The sequence below is a fragment of the Periplaneta americana genome, chromosome 10 (assembly GCF_040183065.1).
Source record: "Periplaneta americana isolate PAMFEO1 chromosome 10, P.americana_PAMFEO1_priV1, whole genome shotgun sequence".
Classification (NCBI taxonomy): domain Eukaryota; kingdom Metazoa; phylum Arthropoda; class Insecta; order Blattodea; family Blattidae; genus Periplaneta; species Periplaneta americana.
Window position 1 is genome coordinate 1,879,837 of NC_091126.1, and position 20,288 is coordinate 1,900,124.

Genomic DNA, 20,288 nt, shown 5'->3' on the forward strand with positions numbered 1-20,288 from the left:
AATGAAGATGCAATCTTGTATATGTTATTGTTTCCGTATGTTAATGTGATGTATTTTTTGTGTTGTTGTGTTTGTGTTGTTTCTATGTTTCTTGTAATTACGTCTTGTCCTCTTTGTGCTGTCAGTTATGTTAGGGTTGTATCCGATTTCTTGTGCTATGTATTTAATGGTGTTTACGTCTTCTTTGTAGTCTTGTTGACTCATTGGTGTGTTGAGTAGACTATGTACCATGGCTCGGAATGCAGCTTGTTTGTGTTGTGTTGGGTGGTGGGATGGGTTGTGCATGTGGTTGTTGTTCTTGTGGGTTTCCTGTAGATTTTGAAGGTGTGTTATCTACTTTTGTTATTCTGATGTCTAGAAAGTTTATGGATTTGTTGTTTTCGATTTAAAATGTGTAGTGTAGTTATTTGATTCCACATTATACAACACAAACGCACCCCCACTGAGGGCGAAGACACTGGAAGATGCAAGGACCTCAGCAGTTCTGAAGATGGCTCCCAAACCGAAACTAGTCAACTAGATGTTTATAAATTTAGTTCAAATTATCACGTGAAAGTAATCACCATATATTGTATTCCTAAGTGATGTAGTGTTAATAGTTCTGTACAGGTAATGAATATGTATAATTGGATATTTCTTTCATATAAATAATTTCGTTCAGAAGGATTTAATATAAGATACAATTATACTATCTATTTTTAAACAAGACAAGTATTTTTTTAGTGTTATTAAAAGTTGTGCTCGTGACATAACTCAAATATTTAAACTTTGGTGATGTAAAAAAAAACCTGCAACAACTTTTACATATGCCACACAGGCAGATCATTTCAAACACATTACAAAGAACACTTTACAGCCATAACAAAATTACAAAACACATCCACATATGCAGAACACTACACAAATGCTAACCATACCTAGAGAGACATAAACACAGACATGGAAATTCTACACATCCAACCAAAAAGCCAGAAACTAAACACACTAGAACAATACGAAATATACAGACACACAAAAACACATCCAAATGAAATTCTCAACACACAACTCAATTTCAGAACACACACACTCTTTGACTCCACATTACACTGCACAAACACACCCCCACAGGGGAAACAAAACAAAAGACGCCAAGACCGTCAACAACCAGTTCTGAAAAAGGCCCATAACAGGCCGAAACATGTTAACCAGGTACGATAGAATTTAACACGAGAAAGACATATAATACAATTTCGAAGTGATATAGTGTTAAAGGTTGTGTAATCAAGATGTATAAAAAATACATTGAAATACCTTTGTTAGCAATTCAGTAGGCCTATACATAGAACGCATTATTATTAAATAGCAGAAAATAGCTCATGTTTAATAATTTAGCATGTTTATATGTATTTTTCTACGTGCAGTAATCTATGAGAAAGTAACATTCTATCTCTGGATCTTACAGAAATGGATTCAGTCGTATGAATAGCCTAAAATGTCATATGTCAATGTGCAATTTTCTAACAACTTTTTACATTACAAGCAAATTGTTTGAAAGTAATATAACATATTATTGAACAATCAATTGTAGAATCGTGATATGTTCAATATCCTTAATAACTAGAAATCTTCCAGTCTGCATGCTTAAAACTGTTTATCTTTAATTTGTAATTAATCGCAAATGACATTCATCCGAAAAGTTTATTTATTTGAAAAAATATGTAAGCTTATATTATAAATTCCCATTACCGGTACCTTCAATTCTTTTGGAATTTCTTTGAATCTCAGAACTCTGGAATAAATGATAATGGATCATTTTGTTGTCTGTATATTTTCCTTCGCATTACATGAAACATATGTTTACAGAAAAGTGACTGGGATTTTTAAACCTCTATGACCAAAAGCAATACTACTGGGGATGCGTTTTTATCTTATCATTTCATGACGTAACTGCTTACTGTTACACATAAAATGTGTTTATTTTATGCTGGTTTAAGCATGAGTTTAAACTAAAAATAATTTTCCCCACTTATTTTAAACTTTGTATCAAGTTTAAATGTGGTTCAAGCTTATAAACCTTCTGTCGTGTAGGTTTAAACCAGTATTCGTGTTAAACTTCATTAACACTATATTGATATATCTGCGATTTTTTTTAGTAAAAAGATATAGTAATGTCATTAGAAAATGGATGAACTTATTGAAATTTTTTATGAAATAGAAGATAATAAATATTATGTGCAAGTGAAGTTATGGAAACCTAGAATTATTCGTGCGAGGATAGATCATTTCGAAAAATGTGATAAAACAGAGTTTTTAATGTGTTTAGAATTCGTAAAAAAAAAAACAGCAAACATCAAATAAAGCATGTAATTATAACAGCAACTAGGAAAATAACGCTATTTCACCAGAAGCAATGTTTCTTGTCACTTTAAGATTTACTTCAGGCAGTTTTTTCACTAATGTTGGTTACCAAAGTGGTGCTGCTGCTGCCAATATTATTATTGTCTTGTATTTTTATACTTTGTATGTCTCATTTGTTTTGACCTACTGTTCACATTTTATTATGAATTTTCCTTTCTTTCTTCATGTTATATATTATGTCTGATTTCAACTGACTTGCTGTTTACATTATGATTATCTACTTCAGTTTTGTGTGTAAAATTGTAATGCACTTTACTTCGTAAATTTGTAGTGTTTTTTGTATCGCAGTTTTACCCTGGTTGAGTGTTAGAGAAGGCCGTATGGCCTTAACTCTGCCAGGTTAAATAAGCCGTTATTATTATTATTATTATTATTATTATTATTATTATTATTATTATTATTATTATTATTATTATTATTATTATTGATGTGTCTACTACAGACAAAATAGTTAGAAAAGTCTCTATAGCAAAAGGACATTATTTTATTACAACATTATATTAACATAAGGAATTTGATACAGCTGTTCTAGTTGACGATATTGGATATGCTGTAGAAAATTATCTTATTACACTTGACGTACAATATCTTATGTGAGTGTAGCATTAGGTATAACACAACCTCCGTAATATTGAACACTACTGATAACATGAAAACTATAATTGTGTTCTATAAAATATTAGTACCGGTACACAAATACTTTAATATATTATAGTGTGATCTCAATATCTTGGAGCAAGAGTAACAAATATAAATGACACTCGGGAGAAAATTAAACGCAGAATAAACATGAGAAATGCGTGTTATTATTTGGCTGAGAAGCTTTTGTCACCTAATCTGCTGTCAAAAAATCTGAAAGTTAGAATGTATAAACAGTTATATTACCGGTTGTTCTGTATGGTTGTGAAACTTGGACTCTCACTTTTAGAGGGGAACAGATATTAAGGGTGTTTGAGAATAAGGTTCTTAGGAAAAAGTTACAGGAGAGTGAGGAAAGTTATACAACGCAGAACTGCATGCATTGTATTCTTCATCTAACATAATTAGGAACATTAAATCCAGACGTTTGAGATGGGCAGGGCATGTAGCATGTATGGGCGAATCCAGAAATGCATATAGAGTGTTAGTTAGGAGGCCGGAGGGAAGAAGACCTTTGGGGATGCCGAGACATAGATGGGAGGATAATATTAAAATGCATTTGTGGGAGGTGGGGTATGATGATAGAGACTGGATTAATCTTCCACAGGATGGTGGGCCGATGGTGGGCTTATGTGGAGGGGGGCAATTAACCTGAGGTTTCTTAAAGGCCATTTGTAAGTAAGTAAGCGTGATCACAATGTATAAAAGTCCCACTTAATTTTCATTACAGTTACGTTACAAGTTGAAATATATCTGCGCTTACATCAGTGGCGGCTCCTGCATATTTCTTAAGAGGAGGAAAGAAGTTAACAGCACTAAATAACACCTTCTTGAATGAAACATGCTACAAATTAGCCTACATGCATACATGTAAGATCAGGTAGTGTTGGGGTTGGCCTTCCCTTTTGTATAGCAATAATCTGTTCTTGTAAACTGACTTTCCTAAATCGTCCAAAATATATTATGTTTTCACTTCCATTCGTTGTTGAATAATTGCACAAATTAACAATTACAAGGAAATTCACAACCTCGTAGCATTTTTCGAGCACACTACAGCATCACACGTGCTGGAAGAGACTAGCTACTAACTCGTAACCGGAACCATTTTACGGAAATGGAAATGGGAATGGGAAATAATCTGAGGAAAGCGAGAACACTGCACCCACCCATGTGGTCTGTGTTGCCACATGTACATTTTACAAGTTCAGGTCCACATCTGTGGATTAACGGTCAGCGCATCTGGCCGCGAAACCAGGTGGCCCGGGTTCGAATCCCAGTCGGGGCAAGTTACCTGGTTGAGGTTTTTCCGGGGTTTTCCCTCAACCCAATATGAGCAAATGCTGGGTAACTTTCGGTGCTGGACCCCGGACTCATTTCACCGGCATTATCACCTTCATTTCATTCAGATGCTAAATAACCTAGATGTTGATAAAGCGTCGTAAAATAACCCAATAAAATAAAATAGAATAAAATACAAGTTCAGTATCACATGCTTTTGAAGAATGTCAGTTCTTGTAAAATCATACTATCATTATTGTTCAAAGCTGCCAGTGGCCGATTAATTTTTTATGTTAAGAATGATGTAGTTTGGAGTACCTACTTTCAGTTTCAAATATATTTGTACAAAACTGACAACTTGGCTGTTGTCCTGTCTAATAAACAATGAATAGAAGTGAATTTCAGGGGCCGACTATGTAAAACTACTTCTTCTTTGTTTTACATAAACCCGACTTTAACTTTCAAATATCCACGAAAGTTTCAAACCATGAAGAGTAGCCTATATAAAGTGGAATGAATAATATTTTTGACTTATAATTTAAAAAAAAGTTTACATGGTGTCTTTCATAGTGTTGCGTTAAAACTGTTTTTGTTGTGTCTCCTCCTAGATGTGTTATAGTCTGGTTGAATGCAACATCATTAGGTGGCAGTGGTAGCGAGCTTGCTGCACGACCAGTCGGTTTCTATTTCCCTCCCATGACTGATTCAGAGGAGGATCTCCTCCCTCTCTGTTCATTTACTCGCTTTAAAACTCTGCTTCTTTCTCTGGCCGCTAGTGCGCTGTTGTCTATGTGTGTTAACTGCAGTAGAGGAGGAATGGAGTGCCTTTCCTCTACACAGACAATCTCGCATCTTTCTCACAGTTTTCTACAGCACATGAGTGCGCGTAATTTAAAACTCGATCAACTGAGTTTTTCTTATAGCTGTGAACTTAAAAATTATCGAATCTTCCTCAAATTTCAAGGCACATATTTTATTTGGTATTTACTTTCAAAAGAAGAAAATGTGAGGAGGACGTTCCTCCCTTCCCTCTCCCGAGGAACCGCCACTGGCTTACATAATAATTTTATTATATTAATATGATATCGGATTTCAGTCACAGAAAATAACTAATTATATGTAATATGCATTGCGTTTATTTTGTAAGGTAGGCTGGGAAGAATGTATATTTTTTTATAATTACCGAGGTCTTGAGTAGGCCTGATTTGATGGGTTGCCAAACTCGTTAGCAGCTGGAAGTTGTTTTCTTGAAATTCATAGGAAAGGAATAATGTTAAAGGACATCAATTTTTATGTTAAAATAGATCCATATATTCCAAAAGATAATGCAGTCACAAAACGTGGGTTATTAATGTTGTTACATGATCTAGTCTATCAGAGAAAAATGGAATCGAGAATACTTTCCAAGAAATTCAAGTAAATACTGTAGAACGGGGTGACTTGACACATTTTGTAGGTCGATGTTGAAGTCCCCCAGTGTATAAAACGGAGTGACTTGATACCCTGGAGGGACTTGATACGTTTTGTTTCATTCCGAAACATCAACATACAAAACATATCAAGTCCCCCAGTGTATCATGTCACCCATTTTACGGTAGTGGATTGAATGTTGCTACAAAACACTTCACATGGGTATAAATAATTTATTTAGGCCTATCTGTGAAACTAGTATACTGTTGCATTTCTTCTCTATTCACTTTGATTATAGCATTAAATCTGGCATGTTGAACTAAATGACCTGCCATCAGTTTACTTGGCTGTGATTGGCCAGTCAGTGTAGCCAACACAAGTTTAAAAGAGTGGGCTGTTGTTAAACTAAACGAGTGATAGAAATTTATGGAGAAAATGGAAGCATGTTTAAAGTAAATACTAAAGTTTAATTTATACCAAGTTTAATTTGTTAATTTGATTTGGAGAAAATGGCTCTTAATGTAATTTGAATATGACTTTTTTTTTTTTTTTTTTTTTTTTTTGCTGAGAATATGAAGAGGAAACATTGATTTTTATTTACTATAACTAACAGTGCTTCACTCTTATAATTAATACTTAACTTTTTATGAAATTCTCAAAAAAATCTGAGTTAACATCTTTTTGCAGAACTGAAAGGATGACATATAATGTTTTTCATGATAAAAGAAAGTGTTACCATCAATATTTTCTTTATTTACACAATAGTTTAACGTAAACAGAGACATGGAAGTTCAAAATGCAAACTTTAAACACAATATATACCATTACCAATTAATTGAACATGTAATACTTCATGTAGTTTTCATCTTAAGTTTAATACCGATGGTTCTTAGAAACTATAAGTTGAGTTACTTTCCTTAAAACTTTTATTGTTTCGTTCTTGTTATTGCGAAAGGCTTGTTTTTCTTTGCCTCTGTCATTAAAGTTGAAGACTGATCAACACTGCATATATTTTCCCATATACGTGATAAGAGATACAGTCTCTCTCACACAAATCATATATTTTATTTACAGATAATGTCTGCAATGGGAGAGTCTGTTTCCAGAATAGTGGGACATTTCACTTGGAAAAGAGTTTACATGCTCACAAACAAGTTCATCAATTTTTTATATTGTATTTGGCTATTGTAATACCTGTCTCTCATATCAGCTTGAGGTGTAGAAACTCTAACAGATTTTTTTATCTCTTATTAAATCTAACTTTTTCTTTCCTGTCCTACATAGACAAGACCACATCTTTATACACTTACCTATGCTTGCTACTAACCTTAAGAAAATATCTATAGGCCTATGACTTTTGGCGATGTTTCTGAGAAACACTGATTTGTTTAGCTTCAAATGGTTCCATGACTGCAAACAAAATCATATTTTTCCCATTAACATCTAACATAAATTATTCATCAACATAGTTTTTCTGTCTTCGTGTCACAGTACCTACTGGGAGATTTACCTACGCTGGAGACTATGTAAGACCTCCTTGCTTCTCTGGTTGCCTCTTTCATAATACCGTATTTATCTTCCTCTTCTTTGACGTCTCCTTTCTACTGCTTTCACTCTCATCTTCGATTCCCTGTTCCTGTAGTTTGTTGTTCTGCTGGAATTGTGGGGTGCTCTGCAATAACAAGGTATGTGTAAGAAGTGGGTTTTTAGCAGTAAGTAAAAGTAACATTGTGTTCATTAACAAAGAAAGGCCTTTGCAAATCTGCGTTTTTGAATTAATATTGTTGATAGTTTATATGTATAAGTTTCATGTATTATTCGTCAAAATCTTGTTATTGAATTTATTTTAATACATGAACAGTGAAGTACTCCGACTAACCTTGTTATTGCAGTCATAAGATACAACTTGCCTTGTTATTTCATATGCATAAGAACATTGCAGTTTCTTTCTAAGGTTGCTAAATGTACGAGGCGTGTCCTTAAAGTAAGTTCTGTTTTCAATTATAGCCGTCGCATTGCTGCAATCGTTATTTTGTGCATGCGTGTTTTCTTCTTCAGTCCTCAGGCAAGCTGTGCATGCAGTTCGTGCTTCAGTCCGTGTGTGTGGTTAGTTGTGATCAGTTGAAATGTTTAAAGTGATCGAGCACCCCACCGACTGTGAGATGCTGTCTGTTATCTGTTTCTTGAATGCGAGGAACATCAAACCAGCTGACATTCACCGTCAACTTTGTGAGCTGTATGGTGATGATTCCATTAGTGATGGAATGGTCAGGAGATGGGTTACGAAGTTCAACGAGGGCCGCGTCTCTGTGCATGACGAGCAGCGTACCGGTCGGCCATCTTTGATCAATGACGATCTGGTGCATGCTGTCGATGAAAAAATTCATGAGGACAGGAGGTTCACAATTTCTTTGCTTTCCTTGAATTTTCCTTAAATGTCGCGGAGTGTTTTCTACAAAATTGTGACAGATCGATTACGATATCGAAAATTGTGCTCACAATGGGTACCCAAGATGCTCACCTAGGAACACAAAAAAACCAAACGAGCTTCCAGTGCATTGAGCTTTCTCACGCGTTACAGTGAGCAAGGCGATGAGTTTCTTGACCATATTGTGACAGGTGACGAGACTTGGGTGTCTCACATGACAACTGAATCGAAACAGCAGTCCATGGAATGGAGGCACACTGCATCACCAAGGAAAAAGAAATTCAAACAAACCATGTCAACACGCAAGATCATGTGGACTGTTTTTTGGGACAGAAAAGGAGTCCTACTCATCGAATTCTTGCCTCGGGGTGAAACCATTAATAGAGAAACCTATTGCCAGACCTTGAAGAAGCTCCGTCGCGCAATTCATAACAAGAGACGTGGGATGCAGACCGACGGAGTTGTGTTGCTTCATGACAATGCTCGGCCACACACAGCTCGTGACACCCAAAATCTCATCTCGAAATTTGGCTGGGAACAAATTGACCATCCCCCCTACAGCCCGGATTTGGCTCCGAGTGACTTACATCTCTTCCTATACCTCAAGAAGTTCCTCGGTGGTCAACGTTTTTATGGCGACGATGAAGTGAAAACAGCAGTGCAGGAGTGGTTCGCATTGCAGATGGGCGAATTCTACAATGAGGGGATAGAAAGACTTGTGCCATGACTCGATAAATGCCTCAATAATGATGGAGATTATGTTGAGAAGTAATTGAAGTGTGGGGAATACAATGCAACAAAAATGGCTTGTAAATATCTTCCCGTTTACTTACTACACTCTTTTGGAAATTACTTTAAGAACACGCCTCGTAATAAGGGTTAAAATGTAATACACGAACATAAAATAATTTAAGCTTTGAACTTTATTTTCACAATACAAGTTAAGTATACAGTACATGATATAAGTACTTTTAGGTAGTGGGGAAAAAAAATGACTTCTCAAAATCAAAATAAATCCAAAACAGTGGCATCACCTTATGAGTATTGTTACAGTATTGCTTCCAAAACGTTTTCTTCATATTGATTTGATCACTTTACGAAGGAATATTTCATATCATCAGTCAGTATTTCAGCTCAGATTCATCACATTCAGAATCTAGTGCTTCTGAACTATGTGCAGCTTCGATAGTACTGTCTGCTCCCTTCAGTGATGTCTCTCTACTGCGACATAGTCATATTATAAGCTGTGCATAAGCAGTAAGACATTTCATACTCGCCACCTAAATGATGGAACAGCGAGCATTTTCTTTGTATTTATAATGGCGACTATACCGAGGTATGTGTACATACATACCTTATTATTGCAGAGCACCCCTCAATTGGTTCTTCTGGGATGTCGCCTATTTAGAAAATTAGGGTATTGAAAATTTAAAAAAAGGCAGCAAAAGTAAAACAGTTTAAAATAATAAAGTAATTTGTGACCCTTTTAAGTATTCCTTCATTTTGTCTTACTGAACAAAAATCTTGCCCTTTTACCCTACTGAAAAAGTATTATCATGAGCCATCTAATTGTAATAACGATACGAATATTGATCATGGATGATATTAAGCTCTAAAAATGTTATATTTTGGAGAATAGTTTACCTGTCGGTGAAATATTATCAGTAACATGTTGTGTATACTGCTGTGTCCCATAAACCAATTTCTGTTCCTTTCCCAAAAGAGTGACTTTATTACTAATATCCATTACTGAATCATCTCTGAATCAGAACTCGCTGAAACATTCCAGTATGTAGTAGTCATACTAAATATTAGATTAAAATAAATTGAAAGTTATAAAACAAGTAACACAAAAAAATATGGATGAAAAATAGAATGTATTCCTTACCTGCACTTGGTTTATTATTCTAATCCAGAATCTTCAAATATTTCCTCTACATTATCATCACTAAGCGCATTACAGTTAATATTGTAATCCTCCTTCGAAGTGTTGTTATTATCACCATTAATACCATCTGTAGTAATCATATCTGGTGCTAAGTTTACCTCTGTCTTCATGCTAATATTACAAACACAACATTAAGAAAATAAAATGGAATAATACTAAACATGTACACAGTAAGTACCTCATTATTGAATAAATAATACCTCATCATAGCAAGAAGTATTTCCTGAGCTAACACCTTCTTACAATATTACATTTTTTGACCCACCTTCCAATAATGAAAGTAACAGAATGCAATAAAACATTTTCTGCAAGTTGAATATCTCGGCAGCTGCTGACATCTAGAGATTTTAACAAAACTATATGATAGTGATTAAGTTGACACCTTCTTGCACCAAGGTCTTCAATTGTTTGTAACAATCTGCTGTTCATCACGTTCTGCAATTGATGGTGATGCAGTTCCCATCAAGAAACCTCGAAGTGAAGTGTTGGCTATCCAGATCGACAGTCACTCTCTTTGCATTACCATCATTTTGGACTATTATATCTATTCATATTTTTTAATAAAAGAAAGCAAGGGCAAGCTCCTTCAGAGCAGTGTTGGCAAGTATTGAGCTTGCAGTCTTCAACAGCCTCAGGTCATTTAAAGATGCAGCAGTTGAAAGTGTAACTTGAAACTAAAACTGCGCCTTCAAATAGAATCTCACAACAAAGATTGTTATGTCCCTTATCCCAGCTTTCTCTTTCTTCAATGCAAACTATATTTTGAACATTCACAGTTTGATAACATAATTGTCTTTGACCATCTAATGAGTCTTACGCATTGCACCAGGAGCAAGGCATCTAATTCCACGAAGAGATTCATTTGAAAGAAAGGTGACGGAAATTTCCAGGAGCTCTTTGTAATCATCGCAAGATTGCTGCTGGCTCAGTAGATCTGTAGCAGAAGTGACTATTTCGTTTTTAATATTGGCAACTTCACTGACTGCTATCTCATCACTAAGTATAATTTTGTATTCAGACTTGTGCAGTGACACCCAGTGAAATTCATTAGTATTTCTGGGCTCGCTGATGGACTTAAAATGACAGAGAAGAGAACTTCCAGCACCAGGTGGGATGTGCAGTGCCTGCAGGAAATGTAGAGAAGGTTCTTGTCTAATTTCTGTTCCATCCAAAGACAGACTTCATTCTTTCTTCCAGTATTTGACGCAGTAGTGTCAACATACTCCTTTCCAATTCCCTGATGTAGATTCCACAGTTGCAAAAGACCTGATATGAACAAAGAGTACTGCAAGTGGACTTACGCAGTAGTACATCTATGGTAGTATTGCATAACATTGATTATTGAATTTTGCATCAAAATGTTCAATACATGCGAATATAAGTAATTGATTAACTAGCGGACTTACTCGTGTTAATTATGTAAGTCTGTGCGGCTTACAGCTGTTTCGGTGCTTCATCACACCATCCTCAGAACCTACTAGATCTCGGTGTCATCTCGAACTTCTCTGCCTGTTATGTGGGTGCGTTTGATTGTTGAAAGGTGTTGAAGAGTGGAGTCAAATAGTGTGTGTGTACTGAAATTGATCTGTATGTTGAGAATTTGATCAGGGTGTGTTTTAGTGTGTTTGTATATTTCGTATTGTTCTAGTGTGTTGAGGTTTTGGTTCTTGGGTTGTATGTGTAAGATTTCCATGTCCGCATTTATGTTATTGTATGTATGGTTAGCATTGGTTATGTGATCGGCATATGTAGATGTATTGTGTCCTCTGGTTATTGCTTTAATGTGTTCTTTGTAGCGTGTTTGGATGGAGCACCAAAACAGCTGTAAGCCGCACAGAAACAGTGTACTCAAGATTCAAAATGGACATGCGAATAATTCAATTCAAATAAACTTAAAATTTAAACTAATTTCAAAATGAGGTCATCTATGTTTAGCATTTTGATAGTACCCTAGGCCTGTATAGCAATTTTTCAGACCTTGGTAGCTTTCCCTAAACTACTCAAAATAAACCTAATTTTTACCATTATTATTATTATTGTTATTATTATTATTATTATTATTATTATTATTATTATTATTATTATTATCCCCCCATACTGGAGGAGATTCAAGACGTATGTGCTCCAGTTTTCCAAAACTTATAAATAAGGACCACCCTAAGTAGGCTACAGTGTAAGTTTTCTGCTTCAAATTAAAGTAACAATAACTTAAGATAAGTTAAATTCTACGTAAAATTTCACATTTGAAGGCATTCATCACACACAGCAAAATAGACTATAATATGTAAAGTACTGATACTTGCATGGCAAAGTAATGGCATTTGAATAGACATAGCTTAAATGTTTACAAATGTTGTTTTTATAAGGAATGTGAAATAATAAACATCGTGATAAGTAGCAGTAGTCACCAATTGAGTGATGTTACGCTATTGTAAATATGTAACATTTTTTCAATATCTTTACATAAAATTTAGAAACGTAATTATTCAGAGCTGTAGCTGAGTTGACGTCTGTTCTGATTATTCCCTTTACTTGATTTCCAGAGTACACAAACCGTCACAAAGGGGCAGGCAGCACAAATGGCCTCAACAACATTTTAAACATGAGTTTGTCACAGAATGGTTTTCACTCCTCATTGAATGCTTTGAATCTAAATTCATCCATATCAGCAGCAAATGGGAACAATTTCCTGAACAGCTCTTGGAATTCCAGCCCGAATGGAAATGGGCTCACCGCAAGTAACGGTAATGGTTGGATAGGTTAGTATAAATCATTAAATGCGACGCCTTGTGTTTGCTTATAGAATTTTGTAAGTTTAATTTTACCTTTAAATACGAGATTTTAAATGAACGTGGAGTATCTGATCGTATTTTTGTGTACTTGTAACATTCTTGAATGCAGTATTTCAAAATAATTACCTCTTACATTTAGAGGCTTGTTCCCTCTTATTATCTGAGACAATTTTTAAGTTCTGTTAACAGAAGTCAACTGAAGACAGTCTTCCTCGGAGTTGTTCGCATTTTTGTACCATTGTATTGCTACGTGATAATTTCATCATCTCTGCATAGTCTTTGTAGTTAAACAGGGGTGCCAAAAATTACTGCTCTTCAGTGTTTAAACAATTAGAAAGGTAAATTAATTATGCACCAAAATTATTTCTGGATTCGAGATCTTCTATATTTTCATTTCATGCTATTAACATTTGTATCAGCAGAAGTCCATATACCTGTGATACAGATTGAAATGGACATATCCTGTCCTACAAATATGATTTTCTCGAAGTGACTGTTCTTTTCTCTTATCAGTATTAATCTGTTGCCATGCTTGCGAAACTTAATGACTAGAGACCGGATTTTAAAGGGAATCCCTTTTTCTTTTTTTTTTTAATTTTTTTTTTTTACACGAAACATGAAATAATTAATTACGATGTTCAAAACTATCTTCCACCAACCAAATTATGTGGTTTTGACTTCCTTTTTTTTCTCTTTTTTAGTCCATATTACCCTTTTTTCCCTTTCTTTTTTTTTTTAAACATCTCTTATTTTGGTCCTTTTTTGACAGAATATCACAAACATTTAGATAATTTTCCTATATTCTTTTAGTTAGGCCTATAACTTCCTGAGCAAGCGAAAATAAATATCGTTCTTCTTCTGATTTCAGACATTGAAAAACTAATAAAGTGTGCTGATTTAGAGTTCAGGATAAAAGAATATTTTCACCTCTGGTTTCAGTTATGCTGAGGGGTCATTTTCTGATTATAAAGACATTCTGCATTCGAAGAGGTAGAAATATTGAAATGTTGAATGTGATCAAATACAACACTTTCCTTATGTTGTCAAGCGATAAATATAAGCTTCTGTGTGCTATGTGTATCCATGAATGTGCTGAAGTATGTTTTCAATTAAAATGGCACCCTTTTGAGGTCCTTTTTTGACTGTGTCAAATACAGCACTTTCTTTATGTTGTGAAGACAAATGTAAGAATCTGTCTGCCATGAATGTGCTGAAGTGTGTTTTGGGGAGTAATATAGTCCTTTTTCAAGTCCCTTTCTTTGGCTATAACTATTCCTTTTTTTTTTTTTTTTTTTAATCCGGTCTCTATTAATAACCTTTAAAATAAAACAAGAATATTAAATAGAGAATTTTCTTCTATACGATTGTAAAATTAAGGAGCAACATGACTGTTAATAAAAAAATAGCAAAATAAATTTGTTTAATAAAGATTATATAAAGTAACCTTACCTCTTAAGGATTTCGCTTTCTGTTCCAGTTTTTATGTGAACTCATGGTCATTGGCAAGATTTTTTTTTATTATTTTAGTAGGTTATTTTACGACGCTTTATCAACGGCTTAGGTTATTTAGCGTCTGAATGAGATGAAGGTGATAATGCCGGAGAAATGAGTCCGAGGTCCAACACCGAAAGTTACCCAGCATTTGCTGATATTGGGTTGAGGGAAAACCCTGGAAAAAACCTCAACCAGGTAACTTGTTTCGACTGGGAATCGAACCCAGGCCTCCTGGTTTCATGGCTAGACGCGCTAACCGTTACTCCACAGGTGTGGACTTGGCAAGATATACAGGGTGTAAGGGGTATAAGTGCCGTCCTTTTCACAGTTGTCGGGGACGGTCTACAGGATCAAAAAATGTCCATACAAATATGGTCAAAACTTGATAGTTTTCCCAGAAAAAAAATATTTCTTTTTTTATTTTATTCGTGTTATACTGCATATATCGTTAGTAAAATTACGAAAACAATTACATCAGTAGGTATATCTAGCAAAGAGTTAATATTAGTTTAAATACATATTCGTGAAATTAAATAAAATTGCATGCTTAAATTTGTTCATATTCTGGCGTGAGAGACATGGCAACATGTTCAACAGGCAGTACTGTGCACAGACGTACATACATGTCAGCTGAGTTCAAGCTCCCTTTTCATAGCTCTACTGCAGAGTGGATGACAGTTCGGTACCAGGTATTCGATAAACAACTTACAATGTCAGTCACAGTTTAAGAATATCATATTTATGGAGAAAGTCGTCGTAATTCAAGTGAGGCAAGAAAAAGTGGGCAAGATGATGTACAATCAATGTTTTCCGCAATGAAGGTTACCTAATCGGAGAACTTTTTTATTAGAAACTAAGAGTCTCTTACCTCGTTTCGAAAATCACACAAACAGAATTTCTTTAAAAATGATACTGCTCTATGGAAGTGAGAGAGATTAAAATATTGCATTTAAAAATGTTCGTGTGATTTTGTGTAGTAAACCATTATTGTTTATTTTTTAGACGTACAATAAAAAATGGACCAATACTCTCAATATTGTTAAATAAAATGTAAATTTACCATAAAGTTCTATTACTGAGACTAAAAGTTTGTATTTGTGTTCGTTTTATGCAACAATGGTCCGCCCCTGCATTAGAACAGAGCATCTGTTTTGTACCGGTATGTCTGTATCCGCTTCATGTACTCTGAAATTACCTTCTCCCCATCCAGGAACATTGCCAAATGCCTAATATTGTAAACTTCAATATTGCAATTAGAAAAAAATTGTGAGGACATTTTTTTCTTCCTTATGACATGAACAATCATCAGTTAAAATAATGGCACTTATACTCCTTACACTCTGTATATTCCTTTTAGAATTAATTTTTTTGATTTAACTTTTATTTTTGTTAGTATAACATAAATTCTTTTTAATGGATTGTACTTAAAAAAATAAAATATAAATTTATAGCTTACTAGACAAAATGTTGTTTATAGTTACCAATTTTTATTTTTTTAAGTTTTCATAGTGACTATCGCTTGTTATTGTTTATTTTTATTTTATCTTTTTTTGTTCTTTTTTTTGTGTCAAGTAATTTAGAGTGTGATCATTTTATAACTTAGCTTAACGGCCAACAAGACAATTTATAATTAAGGGATTTAATGTTTTTAATTGATAGATTTGTACATATAAATGTGGTAAAATGCAGTTGCATGGGATGACAGTTGACCTTGAGTGTGTGCCTCAATCAGCAATCTATACTGAAATATTAATAAACATAGGAAACTTACTGTTGTGTAAATAAGTATAATTAACAAACTGTGAAATAATGCATTTTAAATTGAAATTGTGGCACATTACAGAGATCGTGGTTAGAAATGTACACATGTGAATTTCAAGAATTATGAGAATTATGTTATTAAATAGAAGTCTGTTGTTCGAAGAAACTATCACTAGAATCTCCCAATAAGATTTGAGGTATACAGTGCAATTGTTGGCAACAACAGCATTAGTTTATCTGCACCTACATTCAGATATAGAAATGCAGTACCGTATTTACAAGATATTTAGGCTTAAACGAGAAATATCTGATATAAGTACACTTAAATTTCTATGAAATTTTTTCTTTACTGTTTTGACAGATTACAACTTCGTATGTAATTCTGTGAAAAACATTCTATAGAAATATATAATATAATATTTAATCCTTTGTTTAGGAATTGCATGCATATGTTCGCACTGTGCAAGGAAAAACATTGTAACTCACTTTTCACGGTTTTACAGAAGAGCAAAAACAAAGTTGGGAGTTTCGTGAAAAGTCAGAATTTGATCATAACTTTTTTAACGTAACAATTAGACATTCCAACATTAATAACACTACCCAAAAAAAAAAAAAAAAAATTGTCATACCTCCGCGATAAAAATAGGTGATTCTTGACGGAAAAGTTGCGCTGATTTTGAAAATCGCCATAGAACTCTCCTATCAGGTCAGGTTAAAAAGATATAAACATATTTAGAATCCCACATACGAGGTTTCAGAAAAAATACAGTATTATGTTCGATTAATTCTTATGATATAATGATGTATTCATGCTAGATTAATTCACAAATGTAGTTTTATATGCATGCAATAATATTTGGGCCATATTTTAAGGGAACATACCTGTAACTTTGCTTAAAAGTGTTTGGTAGTGTGTGATTTTCTCTTGTACTCCTGCCTGCTCTCCCTCAAAAGAAACCAACCATAATCCACTATCATTACTGGATCCTTATGACCTCGGTACTTCTTCTCCATGATGGAAATGTCTTGATGAAACTGTTCCCCTTGTTCATCACTAACATCACCCAGATTTTCCAGAAAAAAGTTTAGATGTGAATGAAGGAAATGGTTTTCAAAGACATTCGACAACCATGTTTTTGTAGCATTTCAATAAATTTGACACCAAAGGTATATAGTTTTCTTCTTTTATATTTCCGAGAAAACCATGCACAACCCTTTTAAATGATTGCCGAGCTGCTAACTGAACTGTTTATAAATTTTTCTCAAACATTTCGTTCTCTATGACTTTTCTGATTTGAGGTCCAATAAAAATCACTTCTTTCAATTTTGCGTGGAAACTTGCCTTGTAAATATGCAAATCCAGTACCGTCCTTGTTGAGTGCCTTAACCAAATTCATCAGCCCAAATTTTATGTGTAAGGGAGAAAAAAGAATCTTATCAGACTGAACCAGTGGTATTTCTTTTACATTACTTTTCCCCGGAACATATTCCTGCAGCTTGTCCCACTGTTGTACCACAGAATGTGTTTCTGTAGCACAGCTGTCCCACAAACACACAAAAAAAAAAAACAACTGTTTTGTGCAGCCCCCTTGCAAACCTATTACATTAAGGTCACGACATATCTTCCAACAATGGAGCCTCATATTGTAAAACACGCACAATCTTAGCCATACATTCATAACTTTCTTTAAGACCTACAGAATGGAAAACCGGAACAGGTAGACATTCATTACATTTATGAAGCAACACTGCTTTTAAGCTAAGCTTAGATGAATGTATAAACAATTGCAAGTCATCTGGATTATTCTCAGCCCATAGTTCACTCATTAAACCATTAATGTCTACATAGGAACACACATTCTCACGTAAGTTACATCACGTTTTATGCAGGAAATAATATTACTTTACAACCCCATTAGAAGTGCCAGACTGATCTCTATCTGGGTTTATCTCTTTGCGGTGTCTACTTCTAGAAGAAAAGACAGATTTATTACGGGTACCCTGATAACTGACGAAGACTTGGTTAGATGGTATAACAAATAACACATTTTCATCTTTACATTTTGTAAGTACATACGTAAGTAAACATGTAGAACAGGGGTAGCCAACATATGACACATGTGTTGCCAAGTGGCACGTGAACTCGGTTTTTATGTAGGATATCTAAAATATCTAAAAATTGTGACGTGATGTCACATTTTAAGCATTGTTTTCAGAATATACGCGTGAAAATGGACTAAAAACATGCATTATTTTCACGGAGGTAAATTTCATGTTGGGTAGTTTAAATTAATACATGGTGATAATTATACATTTGAAGGTTTAAAAATTTTGTTTATATTTAGCATCTAATGGTTTAGTGTCACTTATTTTTCTGAGTTACGATTTTTTTCCACATTCTGCTGGTTAACTTAACAAGTAATTAATTTTAATCTTACCAGTACTTTAAAAAAAATAGAAATATTGTGTATAAAATCAGGCTTTAATACAATTTTCATCATAGTATCAAGAATGTGTGTATGGAAAGAAAATGCGCTGTCCACACCTGTGGAGTAACTGTCGGCATGTCTTGGCTGCGAAACCAGTTGGCCCGGGTTCGAATCCCTGTCGGGGCAAGTTACCTGGTTGAGGTTTTTTCCGGGGTTTTCCCTCAACCCTATACGAGCAAATGCTGGGTAACTTTCAGTGCTGGACCCCGGACTCATTTCACCGGCATTATCACCTTCATATCATTCAGACGCTAAATAACCTAGATGTTGATAAAGCATCGTAAAATAACCCAATAAAATAAAAAAAAAAGAAAATGCGCTAATTACAGTATCATAATACTAATCGGAAATTCAATGAAATTAATTCATTCATAGTTTTCGGGCCAAGGGCAGTGCTTTCATTGCAAACCCAGCATTCTCCAACCTTTTCTATTTTCTGCCTTGCCTTTAGTCTCTGCATACAATCCATATAGCTAAATGTCATCTATCATCTGATATCTTTTTCTACCCTGAACTTTTCTCCTGTTCACCATTCCTTCCAGTGCACCATTCAGTAGGCAGTTTCTTCTCAGCCAGTGACCCAGCCAGTTCCTTTTTCTCTTTCTGATCAGTTTCACCATTGTTCCTTCTTCAACCACTCTTTCTAACACACTTCATTTATTATTCTGTCTGTCCATTTCACATGCTCCATTCTTTTCCATATCCACATTTCAAATGCTTCTAGTTGTTTCTCTTTACTTCATCGTAATGTGCATGTTCCTGTCCCGTGCAATGCCACACTCCACACAAAGCACTTCACTAATCTCTTCCTTACTTAATTTTCCAGAGATCCAAGAAGATGCTCCTTTTTCTATTAAAAGCTTCCTTTCCCATTACTATCCTCCTTTTGACTTCCTAGCAGCAGCTCATATTATTGCTTATAGTACAACCCAAGTATTTGAAGCTGTCCACTTGTTCTACTGCCTCATTTCAAATTCGCACGTTTACCTTCTCCATTTTCCTTATGATAACCATGGCCTTTGTCTTCTTTGCAAGTACCTACATCACATACTGCTCACAGGTGTCATTTAGCACCAGTAACATATCCCTTAATATCATCTCTTCTGCTAACAATGCCATATCATCAGCAAATCTTACCCAATTTATATATATATATATATTATTTTAATGTACCGAAATACATATATTTCCATGCAGATATTCTGCGTCATCATACGATGAAAGAGTAATGGAATGGAGAAAAATTCTCTCCGGCGCCGGGATTTGAACCCGGGTTTTCAGCTCTACGTGCTGATGCTGTATCCACTAAGCCACACTGGTACCCACCCCGGCGTCGGACAGAATCGTCTCAGTTTAAGTTCCAACTCTTGGGTTCCCTCTAGTGGCCGCCCTCTGCACTACGTCATAGATGTCTATGAACGTAGGACTGAAGTCCACATATGTGCTGAGGTGCACTCGTTATGAGTGACTAGTTGGCCGGGATCCGACGGAATAAGCGCCATCTTAAATCACGAAGTGATTTACGCATATCATATATATATTATTTTAATGTACCGAAGTACATGCAGGTATTCTGCGGGGTGGGTATCCGGTGTGGCTTAGTGGATAAAGCATCAGCACATAGAGCTGAAAACCCGGGATCAAATCCC

The 20,288-nt window shown here is 34.9% G+C and overlaps 1 protein-coding gene and 1 long non-coding RNA gene across 6 annotated transcripts in view; one reads left to right on the plus strand and one right to left on the minus strand.

Moving 5' to 3' along the window:
* LOC138707376 (osmotic avoidance abnormal protein 3-like) overlaps nt 1–20,288 on the plus strand; it is a 260,073-nt gene that overhangs the window by 212,438 nt on the left and 27,347 nt on the right. For 3 of the 5 annotated variants that reach the window (XM_069836695.1, XM_069836697.1, XM_069836698.1), the window contains one exon: nt 12,647–12,862. The exons of the other annotated variants lie outside the window; for them this stretch is intronic. In XM_069836695.1, coding sequence (XP_069692796.1) covers nt 12,647–12,862 — 216 coding nt within the window. The remainder of the gene's footprint in view (nt 1–12,646; nt 12,863–20,288) is intronic. 5 annotated transcript variants of the gene reach the window in all.
* LOC138707378 (uncharacterized) overlaps nt 6,469–20,288 on the minus strand; it is a 47,638-nt gene continuing 33,818 nt past the window's right edge. Inside the window, exons 2-3 of the long non-coding RNA XR_011334215.1 lie at nt 7,238–7,399; nt 6,469–7,137 (exon numbers count right to left, since the gene is read on the minus strand). This is a non-coding gene — a long non-coding RNA (uncharacterized lncRNA). The remainder of the gene's footprint in view (nt 7,138–7,237; nt 7,400–20,288) is intronic.